The sequence below is a fragment of the Macaca thibetana genome, chromosome 9 (assembly GCF_024542745.1).
Source record: "Macaca thibetana thibetana isolate TM-01 chromosome 9, ASM2454274v1, whole genome shotgun sequence".
In the NCBI taxonomy this organism is placed as follows: domain Eukaryota; kingdom Metazoa; phylum Chordata; class Mammalia; order Primates; family Cercopithecidae; genus Macaca; species Macaca thibetana.
Genome location: NC_065586.1, coordinates 90830104 through 90847934, shown reverse-complemented (window position 1 = coordinate 90847934; position 17831 = coordinate 90830104). Strand labels below are relative to the sequence as shown.

Here is a 17831-nt window from a genome sequence, read left to right as displayed (position 1 = left end):
AAAGTTTGGCTCCTATACAAGAAAATAAACATAAAATTACCATTTGACCCAGCAATTCAACTCCTGAGAATATATCCATGAATGATGAAAACATGCTCATAAAGACACACAAATGGTCAAAACAAGATTATCTATAAGAGCCAAAAGTTGGAAACAATGCAAATGTCCATAAACAGATGAATAACAAATTGTGAGATATGTGCGTGGAAAATAAAATATATTTCAGCGACAAAAAGAATGAAGTACTAATACACGTTGCAACTTAGATGAGCCTCCAAAACTTTATATGTGAAAGGACCCAGAAATAACAGGCTACATATGCTATGAGTCCTTTATATATCCATAGCAGGCAAATCCATGGAAACAGAAAGAAGATTAGAGGTCATTACATCATGGGGTGGAGGAATGGAGTGATAATTTAATGAATATGATATGTTTTTGTAGAGTGATAAAAACATTTTGAAACCAGAGAAAGCTGGTGGTTGCACAACTTTGTGAATACATTAAATACCACTCAAGTGTACACTTTAAAATGGTTAATTATATATTGTGTGAATTTCACTTCAATTTAAGAAATGACATAATTCCCTGATCTACAGACTTAATGCAATCCTGTCAAAATCCCCATTGGCTCCTTTGAGAAAATTGACAACTTTATTCTAAATTTCATATGAAGATTCAAGGGACCCAGAATAGTGAAAATGGTACTGAAAAAGAATAACAAAAGACTCACACGCCTTGATTTGATTTAATAACTTGGTATTAATGCAATACTACAGTAATTAAGATGGTGTACTATAGGGATTAGGAGAGACGTATAGATCAATGGAGTACAATTGAGAGCGCACACACACAAAAAAAACCTTCACACATTTATAGTCAATTGGATTTTGACAGGGTTGCCAAGACAATTCAATAGGGGAAAAAATAGCCTTTTCAACAATGGTGCAATAACAACAGGATTGATGTTTACACATCATCTGATAGACACCAAATTCCAACTGTTATCTGTACAAATCATTTTAGTTTACACTCAATGAAGGCTTCCCTTCCCTCTTCCATCCACCTACTCTTTTCCATCACCCACCTCTGCACCTCCATGTAGAGCATTCTGATCCATCTGAAACCCTCCTCTGACTCTCACTGCAAATATTTTATGGCCTATTTCAATTTGCAGGAATCCAGGAAACCCACCTAGGTTAAGCCATTCTTTCCCATTCTCAAATAAACTGTGTGCAATAATGATGCTCATCTTCATCATATGGCATATTTTATATTTTCATATTTGTCGGTAATTGATTCCATTTCACCTGAAATATGCATTCTGTTTCTTCTTGGGTAGATTTATACATATATATTTTTTAAGTTCTGGGATACATGTGCAGAAGGTGCAAATTTGTTACATAGGTATACATGTGCCATGGTGGTTTGCTGCACCCATCTTGGCCCCAGCGTTGATGCTCCCCTCCATGTGTCCATGTGTTCTCATTGTTCAACTCCCACTTATGAGTGGGAGCATACAATGTTTGGTTTTCTGTTCCTGTGTTAGTTTGCTGAGGATGATGGTTTCCAGCTTCATCCATATCCCTGCAGAGGACATGAACTCATCCTTTTTTATGGCAGCACAGTATTCCACAGTGTATATGTGCCACATTTTCTTTATCCAGTCTGTCATTCATCAGCATTTGGGTTGGTCCCAAGTCTTTGCTATTGTGAATAGTGCTGCAATAAACATATGTGCACCTGTGTCTTTATAGTAGGATGATTTATAGTCCTTTGCTATAGTATAGCTGAATATGAAATTCCGGATTGAAAATTCTTTAAGAATGTTGAATATTGGCTCCCACTCTCTTCTGGCTTATACTGTTTCTGCAAAAAGATCTGCTGTTAGTTTTATGGACTTCCTTTGTCTTAGGGTTGCTCTTCTCAAGGAGTATCTTTGTGGTCTTCTCTTTATTTCCTAAATTTGAATGTTGGCCTGTCTTGCTAGGTTAAAGAAGTTATTCTGGATAGTATCCTGAAGAGTGTTTTCTAACTTGGTTCCATTCTCCCCATCACATTTAGGTACACCAATCAAACGTAGGTTTGGTCTTTTTACATAATCCCATATTTCTTGGAGGCTTTGTTTGTTCCTTTTCATTCTTTTTTCTCTAATCTTGTCCTTGCATTTTATTTCATTAGGTTGATCTTCAATCTCTGATATCCTTTCTTCTGCTTGATCAATTTGGCTATTGATACTTGTGTATGCTTTACAAAGTTCTTGTGCTGTTTTTTTTTGGTTCCTTCAAGTCATTTATGCTCTTCTCTAAACTAGTTATTCTAATTAGCAACTTGTGTAACCTTTTTTAAGGTTCTTAGCTCCCTTGCATTAGGTTAGAACATGGTCCTTTAGCTCAGTGAGGTTGTTATTACCCACCTTCTGAAGGCTATTTCTGTCAATTCATTAAACTCATTCTCCATCCAATTTGTTCCCTTGCTGGAGAGGAGTTGTGATCCTTTAGAGGAGAAGCAGCATTCTGGTTTTTGTAATTTTCAGCCTTTTTGCACTTTTTTTTTTTTTTTCCTCATCTTCATGGATTTATCTACCTTTAGTCTTTGATGCTGGTGACCTTTGGATGGGGTTTTCGTGTGGATGTCCCTTTGGTTGATATTAATGCTATTCCTTTCTGTTTGTTAGCTTTCCTTCTAACAGTCAGGCCCCTCTGCTGCAGGTCTGCTGGAGTTTGCTGGAGGTCTCCTCCAGACCCTATTTGTCTGGGTATTCCCAGAAGCGGCTGCAGCCCTGCAAAGATTGTTTCCTGTTTCTTCTTCTGGAAGCCTTATCCCAGATGGGCACCTGCCAGATGCCAGCCAGATGGAGCTCTCCTATATGAGGTCTGTCAACTTCTGCTGGGAGTTGTCTGCCAGTCATGAGGCATGGGGGTGAGGGGCCCACTTGAGGAGGCAGTCTGTCCTTTAGTAGTGCTCGAGTGCTTTGAAGGGAGATCTACTCTCTTCAGTGCCAGCAGGCAGGAACATTGAAGCCTGCTGAAGCTGCATGCACAGCCGCCCCTTCCCCCAGGTGCTTTTTTCCCAGGGAGATGGGAGTTTTATCTATAAGCCCCTGACGGGCTGCTGCCTTTCTTTTAGAGATGCCCACCCAGAGAGGAAGAATCTGGACAGACAGTCTGGTTACAGCAGCTTTTTGGAGCTGCAGTAGGCTCCACCCAGTTCAGACTTCCTAGTGGCTTTGTTTACATTGTGAGGGGAAAACTGCCTACTCGAGCCTCAGTAATGTCGCACGCCCCTCTCCCCACTAAGCCCAAATGTCCCAGGTCAATTTCAGACTACCGTGTTGGCAGTAAGAATCAAGCCAGTGGAGCTTGCTGGGCTCTGTGGGGGTGAAATCCACTGAGCCAGACCACTTGGCTCCCTAGCTTCAGCCCTCTTCCCAAGGCAGTGAACAGTTTTGTCACGCTGGTGTTCCTGGTGCCCCTGAGGTATGAAAAAAAAAAAATTTCTGCAGCTAGCTCTGTCTGCCCAAACAGCCCCCCAGTTTTGTGCTGGGCCCTTGTGGTGTAGGCACCTGATGGACTCTCCTGGTCTGCAGGCTGTGAAGACCGTGGGAAGAGCGTAGTATCTGGGCTAGAATGCACCATTCCTCATGGCAGGGTCCCTCACAGCTTCCCTTGGCTAGGGGAGGGAGTTCCTTGACCCTTTGCCCTTCCTGGGTGAGGCGAGGCCCCACGCTGCTTTGTCTCACCCTCCATGGGCTGCACTAACTGTCTAACCAGTCCCAATGAGATCAGCCACGTACATCAGTTGGAAATGCAGAAATCACCCACCTTCTGCATTGATCTCGCTCGGTGCTGCAGACCAGAGCTGTTCCTATTCGGCCATCTTTATTGTTTGGGCAGATTATTTTTATTTAAACAATTTAGTCTACATATTCTAATTATTTAACAATCTAATTTTATATTTTCCATTATGCTTCCTGGATATTCATTCATACAATAACAACTTAAAGTGCTTCTCAAGCATTACTGTTTGACCAGTTAAACATCCTGAGTAAACACAGAGCAAGTCAATGAATCACAGATTCACAAGCAGTCACATAACTAAGCTTTTGTTAACATTTTACCTTCTCCATTTTGATCAGGAAGCAATCAATAAAGTCCCGAGGGTTGTTCATGTCCATCGATTCTTGGTGTTCTTTTACTTTCTCCAAAATATAACTTTTCACAAAAGCAATGTTTTTAAGTAATTTGTTATGAGTTCCCGGGAAATAATCAATGATAGGAGAAAAATTGTTGTAGATCTAAGAGAAAACAATAATTTATTAAATTAAAAGATTTTAATAAAGGCATATATACCACATACCAAGCTCTGGTTGTAAATTACAGTTATAAATATAAATAAAATATATCATATATCTTGATGGGAAAATTTTTATTGTACATATGTAGTAATTATCTGATTATAAAAGATTTGAGGAAGAAAATTCTGACCAGAGAATCAATTCTAACCCAATGATAAACATTTTCTAGACTCATACCTCCTTTTTATTGTATAAAAGCATCTTCATATTAATTGTTACCTTTTACAATTCTTCTCTACAATCTTGAAATATAAGATGGCATGAATTACCACATTCACGTTTTGTAGATGACAGCATAGGTTAAGAGAGTTTGGACAACCTGATTGATAGTACAAAGGTAGTCCCTACTATATTGATTTCTATCAAGCAGCCTCTGAAATGGAATTAGTATTTTAGAAGTAGGAGGGGCTCAAATATACTTCAAATTCCAACTGTGTACCACAGCAGTTAAATGACTTCTGTAAAATCACACAATTATTATTTAGGCAGAGTATAAAACATGCCAATTCAGCACAGAGTATAAGTATGATGTCTGTTTATGGTTCATAGACCATAAAACCAGTAATTTCATCATTCCTAACCCAGCTATCTCATCAGCTAGAATCCCAAACTGAGATATCAAACATCCCTGCCCTATTCATGTTTCTCGGCAGCTTCTATGGTCCCAAATATTCTCCCTTCTTGAAGGAGATGTCTTTCAAATTAGGATATTTCTGCCACACAATATGACAAAGTGTGAATTGAAGAACAAGTCTTGTGAGTAATGGAAGCCTCCAAAGTGCCTGGATGTCCATGGAGTGATATGAGCACGCTTTGGGGCTGTCACCAAAGTGCTTTATAGAAACAGGGCTTTGGAGTTTAGTGGAAGAAACATTGATAAGGGAGCTAATGGGCTTAGAAGTCAGGCCTATATTGGGACATTTATTTTCCATGCATAAAATAAAGGACTTGGCCATCTTTCCCAGATATTCACCCCATCGTTGTCTGGGCAACACTGTAGTATTCAAAAATGCACTTCAGAGCTTGATCCATATAGAATTTTGGATTTGTCAGAAAAAAAGAGCATAAGTAGTTTATCAGGAAGTAAAAATCTTGGCCTTACCTGGATCCAGGGGCTGCTCAAAATCTTGGCGTTTTCGTTAAACTTTTCCATCAAGTTAAGAAATTGCTGATCTTTATAATCAAAACGTTTATGGAAAATAATGGAGCAGATCACATTGCAAGGAGCACAGCCCAGGATGAAAGTGGGATCACAGGGTGAGGCTAAAGAATTAGAAACAATTTAAAACACTATTAAACTTCAGATATAAAATGCTTTGTATTTGTTAACAGATAATAGTACTTTAGAAATTTTAAGCAATATCTTACCTATGAATTCCCTTAACAGCAAAAAAGAGTTCGGCATGCATAAAATCAACATAGCACTTTTACATTAATCCCGAGTTGACCATTACAACCTAGCTGGTTAAATAACGGTTGTTCAAATGATAAATTTACATTGCCAGCCTATTTGTCTTTTACTTTGGGGGAAAAAAAAGACATTTTCTAAAAACCTAATAATTCACATTTCAGAGGGAATCACATCAGTCTGCAAAGTCTGTAGACAACAAGGCACTGAGATAGAAAGGGCAAGAATAGTTGAGGATTTTAAAACTTTTTATATATAATGAATAGCTGAAAGAGTCATGTGTTGAACCAGTAGAGAGGAACTACAGAGACTGTGGGTGAATTCATGTATTTAAGGAAATAAATGTAAGAAGCAGAATGTGTTTTATAAGAAGGAAAACAAATGTAAATGAATAATATGCCTAACATAGATCAGTTTGTAAAAATTTAAATGAAAACTTTGTTGTTTGTTTTTATTTATTATTTGTTTGTTTTGAGATGGAGTTTCATTCTTGTTGCCCACGCTGCAGTGGAATGGCATGATCTCAGCTCACCACAACCTCTGACTCCTGGGTTCAAGCAATTCTCCACCTCAGCTTCAGAGGTAGCTGGGATTACAGGCATGTGCCACCATGTCCGGCTAATTTTGTATTTTAGTAGAGACGGGTTCCTCCATGTTGGTCAGGCTGTTCTCGAAATGCCAACCTCAGGTGATCTGCCCACTTTGGTCTCCCAAAGTGTTGGGATTACAGCCATGAGCCACAGCGCCTGGCCAAAAAGTTTTTATTTTAAATATAAATCCCAGGTAAGGCAAATAAGAAAGTGTAAATTGATAAATGGAGTTTTTTCTTCTGTAGCTTTTTAAAAATGAATTTCCTTATGTAGGAACTAAATGCCCACCATCTGTAGTCATCTGCAAATTTAACTTATTTAATTTGATATTGATTAGGCCCAGCCCATCATTTAATATCTAAATAAATTAAATTATAGGTAAGGTTTTCTTGTTTGGTGGAGGATCTCTGAAATAAAGTTGTTATAATCAAGTGATTGATAAAGTTTATATTTTTTAAATTTTCTTTTGTTTTGCTTTAAGTTCTAGGATACATGTGCAGAACGTGCAGGTTTGTTACATAGGTATACATGTGCCATGGTGGTTTGCTGCACCTATGAACCTGTCATCGAGGTTTTAAGCATCTCATGCATTAGGTATTTGTCCTAATGCTCTCCCTTTCTGGCCTCCCATCCCCTGACAGGCCCCAGTGTGTGATGTACCCCTCCCTGTGTCCATGTGTTCTCATTGTTCAGCTCCCATTTATGAGTGTGAACTTGTGGTGTTTGGTTTTCTGTTCCTGTGTTAGTTTGCTGAGGATGATGATTGCAGCTTCACCCATGTCCCTGCAAAAGACATGAACTCATCCTTTTTTATGGCCACATAGTATTCCATGGTGTATATGTGCCACGTTTTCTTTATCCAGTCCATCATTGATGGGCATTTGGATTAGTTCCAAGTCTTTACCATTGTGAACGGTGCCACAATAAACATACATGTGCATGTGTCATTAGAGTAGAAAGGTTTATAATCCCTTGGGCATATACCCAGTAATGGGAATTCTGAGTCAAATTGAATTTCTAGTTCTAGATCCTTGAGGAATCACCACACTGTCTTCCACAATGATTGAACTAATTTACATTCCTACCAACAGTGTAAAAGTGTTTGTTTCTCAACATTATCACCAACATCTGTTGTTTCCTGACTTACTAAGGATCACCATTCTAACCTGCATAAGATGGTATCTCATTGTAGTTTTGATTTGCATTCTGTAACGACCAGTGATGATAAGCTTTTTTTTGTACATTTCTTGGCTCCATGAATGTCTTCTTTTGATAAATATCTGTTCATAAACATTGTCCACTTTTTGATGGGGGTATTTCTTTTTTTCTTGTAAGTTTGTTTAAGTTCCTTGTGGATGCTGGATATTAGCCCTTTGTCAGATGGATAGATTGCAAATAATTTCTCCCATTCTGTAGGTTACCTGTTCACTCTGATGATAGTTTCTTTTGCTGTGCAGAAGCTCTTTAGTTTAATGAGATGCCATTTGTCAATTTTGGCTTTTGCTGCCATTGCTTTTGGTGTTTTAGTCACAAACTCTTTGCCCCTGCCTATGTCCTGAAAGGTATTGCCTAGGTTTTCTTCTGGGGTTTTTATGGTTTTAGGTTTTATGCTTAAGTTTTTAATCCATCTTGAGTTAATTTTTGTATAAGGTGTAAGGAAGGGGTCCAGCTTCTGTTTTCTGCATATGGCTAGCCAGTTTTCCCAACACCATTTATTAAATAGGGAATCTTTTCCCCATTGCTTGTTTTTGTCAGGTTTGTCAAAGATCAGATGATTGTGGATGTGTGGTAGTATTTCTGAGGCCTCTGTTCTGTTCCATTGGACTACATATCTGTTTTGGTATCAGTACTATGCTGTTTTGGTTCCTGTAGCCTTGTAGTATTGTTTGAAGTCAGGTAGAATGATGCCTCCAGCTTTGTTCTTTTTGCTTACAATTGTCTTAGCTATACAGGCTCTTTTTTGGCTTCATATGAAATTAAAGGTAGTCTTTTCTAGTTCTGTGAAGAAAGTCAATGATAACTTGATAGATATATCATTGAATCTATGAATTACTTTGGGCAGTATGGCCATTTTCACAATATTAATTCTTCCTATTCGTGAGCATAGAATTTTTTTCCATTTGCATCATCTCTTTATTTCCTTGAGCCGTGGTTTATAGTTCTCCTTGAAGAGGTCCTTCACATCCCTTGTAAATTGTATTCCTAGGCATTTCATTCTCTTTGTAGCAATTGTGAATGGGAGTTCACTTATGATTTGGCTCTCTGCTTGTCTATTATTGGTGTGTAGAAATGCTTGTGATTTTTGCACATTGATTTTGTATCCTGAGACTTTGCTGAAGTTGCTTATCAGCTTAAAGAGTTTTGGGGCTGATATGATGGGGTTTCTAAATATACAATCATGTCACCTGCAAACAGAGACAATTTGACTTCTCTTCCCATTTGAATACCCTCTTGCCTGATTGCTCTGTTCAGAACTTCCAATACTATGTTGAATAGGCGTGGTAAGAGAGGGCAACCTTGTCTTGTGCTGGTTTTCAAAGTGAATGCTTCCAGCTTTTGCCCATTCAAAATGATATTGGCTGTGGGTTTGTCATAAATAGCTCTTATTTTGAGATATTAAACTTTATATTTAAAGAGCTCCCAAATTCACATCTATGGGTCCTAAATAGTGACTTTATTCAATAGTACTCTGAATGGCTGGGCATCGAACAGCTGGAAATCTGTTAGTTTGTTGTGTCATTCACAGATAAATCTGATTTTCAGTCTTTCACTTCATTTGGAAAACAGAATTTAAAAACAAAGTAATTTGGTATCGAGGCTGACAAACAGATACATTGTAAAACTTCATAGATGAGTAGAGATGGCAGTGGAAAAAATAATTACCATAAATTTCTAAGCCAAAATTTCATAAATATGGTGGGAAAAAGATAAGCATAACTGAAACAGAGCAAATTATACTTAGGGAAAATAGATTACAGAGTTACTACTAATAATTAAAATCTAGTTAAATAAATCATTTTGTAAATTGACATTTGTGTATTTCACAGAATTATGCTACAGCACATATTTACTGAAAATATATAAATCAAGAGTAACAAGAAATAATTAATACTATTTTTTAAATAATACCATGTTTACAGAGAAATAATAATTGATGAGAACTGCTGTAAGATATGCCTAAGCAAGCATGGGCCTAAAAGAAACCCCAGACAAGTCAGTGAGGCTGACCATACAAATACAGTCCAATTAAATAAAAGCACATGCCATTTGGTTCATGCTCCCTAGGGGTGTGATAGGGCCATTCCCACCATGTCTATTCTCTGGTGACTTGTTCTGGAATAGGTAATGGGAAAAACTGCTCTTTAACTCTTTCAAAAAATGAACTCAAAATCTATATTCATGATTTCTTATTTGAAAGCAAAGAAGCAAAATTCAGGAGAACACAGGATTAAATGAGCCTTTTATACCCGCAGTGTATGCACAATCATGTCTGTACACACACAGCACAAATATGTGCAAATTCCCTTGGCTCTCAGCCTCAAACTCCCACTTCACATGAGCTAACAAGTAGGACTCATAATGAAAGATATGGCCACCCCTGAAATGTTTCCAAGAATGTCAGTAGAGAAAATAGTAGTCCAGTAAGGTCAGTGATACAGAGTAGGTTCACCCACCCTTGGTTTTTCTCAACTCCTCCACAAGGCAGCGAGCTTCCTCTTGAACACGGTCCTCAATGCTCCTCTTCCCCATGCCAAAATTCCGCAGCGTCATGAGGGAGAAACGCCGGATCTCCTTCCATCTCTTTCCATTGCTGAAAACAAGTCCTAACAAGAAGAGAAACAGAAACTAGGAGGGAGATCCCAGGCAAGAAAGAGGAAGCTAACACTGGGCAGCCACGTGGATGGGCCAAGCTCTGCCTGAGAAGCTCTGCCTGAGAAGCTCTGCAAGTCTCTGTTTTCTTATCCTCCCCATCTCCAAGATGGACACTGAAACAGACACATGCACACCTACCAAATCTTCTGTTAGCTCTTTCAAACAGTGGGAAATGGCCTCTTCCAGAAAACTCCTCTCCAAGATCAATCAGGGCTTCCTTCACCGCTTCATATCCATGCAGCACCACCATGCGTTCCAGGCCAAAATACAGAGTGAACACAGGGCCATAGACTTTTGAGAGCTAGGAAAGTAGATATAGATAATAGCAAATGCAGCAACTATTTCGTCCATTTACTAAGCCTCACTTAGAATGATATTTTCATTGTATTTGTATGCTTTTATTCAGCCACACAGGCTTCAGATATTTCTGAATTTTACATATAAACATGATGATGATTATATTCGCCACTCAGATGATCTGTGATGTTCAAGGCAATAGTCAGACAATTGCTGCACAGATTACAATTAATCCTCACATCAACATATTCAGCAGGTCTATTTACTCTATTTTAAACAAACAGCGATGTGTGGTGGCTCACACCTGTAATTTCAACACTTTTGGAGGCTGAGGCAGGTGGATCACAAGGTCAGGAGTTCAAGACCAGCCTGGCCAATGTGGTGAAACCTCTTCTCTACTGAAAATACAAAAATTAGCTGGGTATGGTGGCACATGCCTGTAATACCAGCTACTTGGGGGCCTGAGGCAGGAGAATTGCTTGAACGGGAACCCGGGAGATGGAGGTTGCAGCGAGCTGAGATCACACCACTGCACTCCCGCCAGAGCTACAGAGCAAGACTCTGTCTCAAAAATAAATAAATAAATAAATAAATAAATAAATAAATAAATAAATAAAAACTGAGCTCAGAGAATGACAAGTTCATTTTCAGTGTCCTACAGCTAATATACAGAAGACCCAAATTTGAAACTCCATTTATTCAAATGCTAATGCTTGATATATTTATCAGCACTCTTGAGACCACCTTAAGACCAATACCCAGCTTCAAGAACTAGCAATTTCCTGGTTTAATAGCCTTTTATGAATAGCGTGCATCATAGCATTTATACTAAAAATATCTCTCTATGGACTCCACTTAGGACTCCCAAAAGCCCACATAGAGGCACCCATTGCCAGGTCAATAGTCCTCACAGCAGTACTCCTAAAATTAGGTGGCTATAGGATTATACGAATCATTTTAATCCCTCACCCCCAACAGAGCTTATAGCTTATTCCTCCCTCATACTATCCTTATGAGTTATAATCATAACAAGCTCCATTTGTCTGTGCCAAACTGATCTAAAATCACTCATTACTTACTCTTCCATAAGCCACATGGCACTTGTTATCATAGCTTTTCTCATTCAAATCTCCTGAAGTTTCAGCAGTGCAACTGTCCTAATAATTGTCCACAGACTAACCTCATCCCTATTATTCTGTCTTTCAAACTCAAACTACAAATGAGTTCACAGCCAAACCATACTACTAACACGGGACCTTCAAACACTTCTCTCCCTGATAGCCATGTGATGACTCCTAACTAGTCTTGCCAACCATGCCCTGCCCCCTACCATCAATCTAGTAGGAGTAGTCTTCATAACTATAGCCTCACTCTCTTGGTCTAATCATACCATCATGCTCATAAGGTTTAATACACTAATCACAGTCCTTTACTACCTGTATATGCTAATTATTACACAACAAGGGTATTCACATATCATATTAACACTGTTAAACCATCTTTCACTCGAGAAAAAACCCTAATACTTATACATCTTCTGACTCTCTTCCTACCATTACTAAACCCTAAGGTCATTTTGGGGTTTATACATTGTAGCTACAGTTTAATTAAAACATTAGTTTGTGGATCTAATAATGGAAGCCTGTAACTAATTATCTACCATTTATCTGCTTTTGCTGGTCCTGAATCCACAGCTATTTCCTTTACAACAGGCATAAATTAATTCTTCAGAGAAGTTCAGTTTTCATGGCTATTCTGAATAAAACACATGGCTAGTATAGTAGAGGACTTAATAAAATCTCTAACAACAAACACGTCCCTTACCATTTACCTTCAGCAAAATTTATAGCAAATGGCTACGAAATGAAGAAGAAACACAGCATTTCAAACTATTGACTTGTTATTTTGAATCTAACATGCAAAGACCCAAATCTTTCTCTACTCACAAAATACATGATTTCATTCCACTGTTTCTGACACTGACAGACTGGAAAAGGCGACAAAAGCCTTTCAAAGTATTTTACTTTACAATGATCTCTTGTAACAATGTACCTCAAGGGATATACTTTATTCAAAAAATACAGGTGAATTTACTTACCTTTTGCAAACCACTGAAGGAGCATACTTACATTGGTTAAGGATTTGCTGACATCCTTAATACCTATCTTTAGGATATTTCCAATGACTGGGAGAGGAGTGGGGCCAGGAGGGAGTTTTCCTCTCCCAGATCTCTGTCTCCAGAGTGAAAGGAGAAGCAAACAGGAGAGACAGAGCACAAGGACCACAAGAGAATCCATTGAAGCCTTCTCTTCTTGTTAAGACCAACATGAGCTTGCGCTCCAAGCCTTTTATAACACTCCATGCTAATTCAGTGTGTGCCTCTTTGACGAATAAAGTGACCAATCACCTAGGTCCACTACAGGCTCCTTCTGAAAGGACTTTGACCCACTGATAGAGATAAAAATAAAATGTCCTTTGATCTTGTTCTCCTTCATTTCAGTGCTCACTCTGTACATTCCTGTTTCATTGTACTAGGTTGGAGCCTAGGTATTGGTAATAAAAAACAAATGTTAACTCAGATGGTTCCAATGCACCATCACGATTGAAAGCACTGAAGTAAATAATCTGATGCAAAAACAATTACTCAAAATTCTGAATTCTAGATTAATAACCAGTTGGGAACTTATGATTTTGAGGGAAAATAATGTATTCCATGCCTTGTGTATTTAAAAAGTATGTCAATGCTATACAAAGATTAGGAGACTTTGTTCTTTATAATGAAATCCTTTCAAATATTTAATATAGCCTACTAAAAATGCAGCAGCTTAAACATGAAATAGCTAGCATAACTTGTATATCTTAAATAACCAAACATATATCAAATAAATTAGTTTAGCAGATATAAACACCTTTACAATTAAACCTGCTAAAAAAAATATGTGAAGGCAGGAATTGTTACTTTTTATTTTTCAAATGGGAAAAGGGAGACCCTGGGAGACCAGGACATCTGTCGGTGCCACACAGATCATAGCTGGCAGAACTGGGATCTGAGCTGAGGTCTTCTGATGCCCATCATAGTGTATTGTCTCTTACACCAGAGCTGCCTTGAGAACAATTATAGCAAAACAAAACAAACTTCTAAACATTAGTTATTCTGAATATGCACCACATTGATTCTGCTCATAAAACAGGCTTCACATTAAATAGAACTCCTTATTTGTCTCTAACGAAAACAGCACCAGAGATGCTCATGAAAAGAAATAAGAGTTCTCCCTTCTCCATCACTGCAGAGGTAAAAAGCTCAGTGTAACTGAGGAAAGAATTTGGTGCTAAGGGTTTGAGAAACTTGGGCTTTTCTATCCCCCAGTCACCTCCAGACCTGGCTGCTTTCTATTGTTTTTGGTCTCTCACTTTCAGAAATAATGTAATAATGCACAGCAAGCAAAGGAAATTATGGACAGAACCACAGCTGTGGATGCAACAGAGGATGAGAGGTAGGAAAATCACTGAATGGATCCACAATACAGAACCACCACAATGTATAGACCTTAACAGGAGCTGACATATTGAGTTGAGGGTCTAAATACAACTAGAAAGATACACTTTACTAGATCACTAATGACAATACTTGTGCAAAGCCATTTTCTTTAACTATATCATCATATTTGTGCTAAATTCCCTAGTGGGTTTATTTCCATTTCTTTTATTGAGAAAAATAAAGTTATGTTAAGACACAGCTGCACCATGCTTTACTGGTCATTTTTAACATGGATTCTAACAATTTACAGAGAATTGTTATGCCTCATGTCCCTTTGGAATCTCTCAATTACCTTTGCTTACAATAAAATTGACCCATTTCAGGAATGAGGAAGCTGAGCCTTGAAGATTCAGTACCTTAACCAGGAACATGGTGTCTACCTTAGCCAGCACCATGTTCCATGTCTTATGGGACTAGAACCCATAAGCCCTGCATCTTGAAGGTTTCATTTCAAGCAAAACATTGAGTTCAATTGAGTCTACCAATATTTACTGATTGTGTACAATGATTCAGTATTTTGTGATTCAGTCTAGTAAATGATTTTCAAAATAAACATTAATTTCATCAATAATTGCAGCCCCAGTTGACTAGATTGAGAGGTCAGAAGAGTTTGGTTTTATAACCTTTAGTTCTTGGGTAAGTCAAAGGCCTTGGAGATCCCTTTACACAGGACAAAGAAAAGCAATAACTTTGTCCCTGACTCATGTAACCCTAAACTCTAACAGAAATATACTACCTTATTTTGGGTAAAATAAGCTCAGTTACTCTCTTTAGTATAATCATTTCATTCCTTCAGAGCTAGGTGTCCCAGCTCGGCTCCTTCTCTCTCCTACTGAGTTGAGGCTCCTGCCTAGATCTTTCAGTTTATAGAAAGAAAGAATTACAGATAATTTGTAGACAGAAGGGATCTCTGAAATCAACTAAACTTTGCTTTGTTTTTTTTTAGAAATGAGCAATTGTTGACTCAGTGAGACAAAGTATCACAATGCGTCAGTATAAGACTATTTATTTATTTATTTATTTATTTATTTATTGAGACGGAGTCTCGCTCTGTTGCCCAGGCTGGAGTGCAGTGGCACGATCTCTGCTTACTGCAAGCTCCACCTCCCGGGTTCCAATCATTCTCCTGCCTCAGCCTCCCGAGTAGCAGGGACTACAGGCACCCACCACGACGCTGGTCTAATTTTATTTTATTATTATTATACTTCATATTCTAGAGTACGTGTGCACAACGTGCAGGTTGGTTACATATATATACATGTGTCATGTTGGTGTGCTGCACCCATTAACTCATCAATTACATTAGATATATCTCCTAATGCTATCCCTCATCCCTCCCCCGACCCCACAACAGGCCCCAGTGTGTGATGTTCCACTTTCTGTGTTGAAGTGTTCTCATTGTTCAATTCCCACCTTTGAGTGAGAACATGCGGTGTTTGATTTTCTGTTCTTGCCATAGTTTCCTATGAATGATGGTTTCCAGCTGAATCCATGTCCCTACAAAGGACATGAACTCATCCTTTTTTATGGCTGCATAGTATTACATGGTGTATAGGTGCCACATTTTCTTAATCCAGTCTGTCACTGATGGACGTTTGGGTTGGTTCCAAGTCTTTGCTATTGTGAATAGTGCCGCAATAAACATACATGTGCATGTGTCTTTATAGCAGCATGATTTATAGTCCTTTGGGTATATACCCAGCAATGGGATGACTGGGTCAAATGGTATTTCTAGTTCTAGGTCCTTGAGGAATCGCCACACTGTCTTCCACAATGTTTGAACTAGTTTACAGTCCCACCAACAGTGTAAAAGTGTTCCTATTTCTCCAGATCCTCTCCAGCACATGTTGTTTCCTGACTTTTTAATGATCACCATTCTAACTGGTGTGAGATGGTATCTCATTGTGGATTTGATTTGCATTTCTATGATGGCTAGTGATGATGAGCATTTTTTCGTGTGTCTGTTGGCTACATAAATGTCTTCTTTTGAGAAATGTCTGTTCATATCCTTTGCCTACTTTTTGATGGGGTTGTTTGTTTTTTTCTTGTAAATTTGTTTGAGTTCTTTGTAGGTTCTGGATATTAGCCCTTTGTCAGATGAGTAGATTGCAAAAATTTTCTCCCATTCTGTAGGTTCCCTGTTCACTCTGATGGTAGTTTCTTTTGCTGTGCAGAAGCTCTTTAGTTTAATTAGATCCCATTTGTCAATTTTAGCTTTTGTTGCCATTGCTTTTGGTGTTTTCGACATAAAGTCCTTGCCCATGCCTATGTCCTGAATGCTACTGCCTAGGTTTTCTTCAAGGGTTTTTATGGTTTTAGGTCTAACATTTAAGTCTCTAATCCATCTTGAATTAATTTTTGTATAAGGAGTAAGGAAGGGATCCAGTTTCAGCTTTCTACTTATGGCTAGCCAGTTTTCCCAGCACCATTTATTAAAGAGGGAATCCTTTCCCCGTTCTTGTTTTTGTCAGGTTTGTCAAAGATCAGATAGTTGTAAATGTGTGGTGTTATTTCTGAAGGCTCTGTTCTGTTCTATTGGTCTATATCTCTGTTTTGGTACCAGTACCATGCCATTTTGGTTACTGTAGCCTTATAGTATAGTTTGAAGTCAGGTTGTGTGATGCCTCCAGCTTTGTTTTTTTGGTTTAGGATTGTCTTGGCAATGCAGGCTCTTTTTTGGTTCCACATGAACTATTAGGACTTATTGTTTGAGAAATTACGTTTTCTCTCTCAAAGAATAAAGATTTTCAACCTTTTTTTCCTCAAATGCCGAGACCAGCTGAGTCAAGGAAACCCTAAACCAGCAGCACTAGAGGAATTAAAGACACACACACAGAAATATAGAGGTTTGAAGTGGGAAATCAGGGGTCTCACAGCCTTCAGAGCTGAGATCCCTTAACAGAGATTTACCCACGAATTTATTAACAGCAAACTAGTCATTAGCATTGTTTCTATAGATATTAAATTAATTAGAATATCCCTTATGGGAAATGAAGGTATTGGCCAAATTAAAGGAATAGGTTGGGCTAGTTAACTGCAGCAGGAGCATGTCCTTAATGTACAGATTGTTCATGCTATTGTTTGTGGCTTAAGAATGCCTTTAAGTGGTTTTGCACACTGAATGGGCCAGGTGTTCCTTGCCCTCATTCCGGTAAACCCACAATCTTCCAGTGTGGGCATTAGGGCCATTATGAACGTGTTACAGTGCTGCAGAGATTTTGTTTATGGCCAGTTTGGGGGCTAGTTTATTGCCAGATTTTGGGGGGCTTGCTCCAAACATGTCCCCTTTCTTTGATTTGCAAATCAATAAAAGCAAAGACAGTTTTGTCACAGTGAGCTACTTCTCACAGGAGTCAGGATCTGCATTTGCAGACTATACAAAGATAAGCAACATAGATTAAAAGCACAATCATCATTGAAATCACAGAGCTTCCAAGTGTTTTTATTCATTTTAATGGGTTACTAGCTGCTAATTTGACTGCAGCTCCTTTAAGCACTCCAGTTCCTGGCATTAAGGTCAGGTGTACCTGGGATGCTTTCAATATTTGTTCTTGTAATTTTGCTATATCCAAAAACAAGTTTGTAGAGTGTCCTTCTGGATGTTTTTTTATGCTTTCCCACATTTTGATCTTATTAAGAGCATTTAATAGTTTCTACAAATCCTTATGTTAAGCTCCTAGAGCAGGCCATATCATTTGAGGTTGAGGTGCCACAATACTGCCATGGTTTCAGATAATAGGAACTTTTGATGTATTCCTTATCATTTCT

The 17831-nt window shown here is 38.4% G+C and overlaps 1 protein-coding gene across 2 annotated transcripts in view; it reads right to left on the bottom strand.

Annotated features, from left to right (window-relative positions):
* LOC126962028 (cytochrome P450 2C9-like) overlaps nt 1-12912 on the bottom strand; it is a 50983-nt gene extending 38071 nt beyond the window's left edge. For both annotated transcript variants that reach the window (XM_050802794.1, XM_050802795.1), the window contains exons 1-5: nt 12655-12912; nt 10367-10529; nt 10030-10179; nt 5460-5620; nt 4121-4297 (exon numbers count right to left, since the gene is read on the bottom strand). In XM_050802794.1, coding sequence (XP_050658751.1) covers nt 4121-4297; nt 5460-5620; nt 10030-10179; nt 10367-10529; nt 12655-12822 — 819 coding nt within the window. In that variant the 5' untranslated portion in view covers nt 12823-12912. The remainder of the gene's footprint in view (nt 1-4120; nt 4298-5459; nt 5621-10029; nt 10180-10366; nt 10530-12654) is intronic.
* Between the last annotated feature and the right edge of the window lie 4919 nt (nt 12913-17831).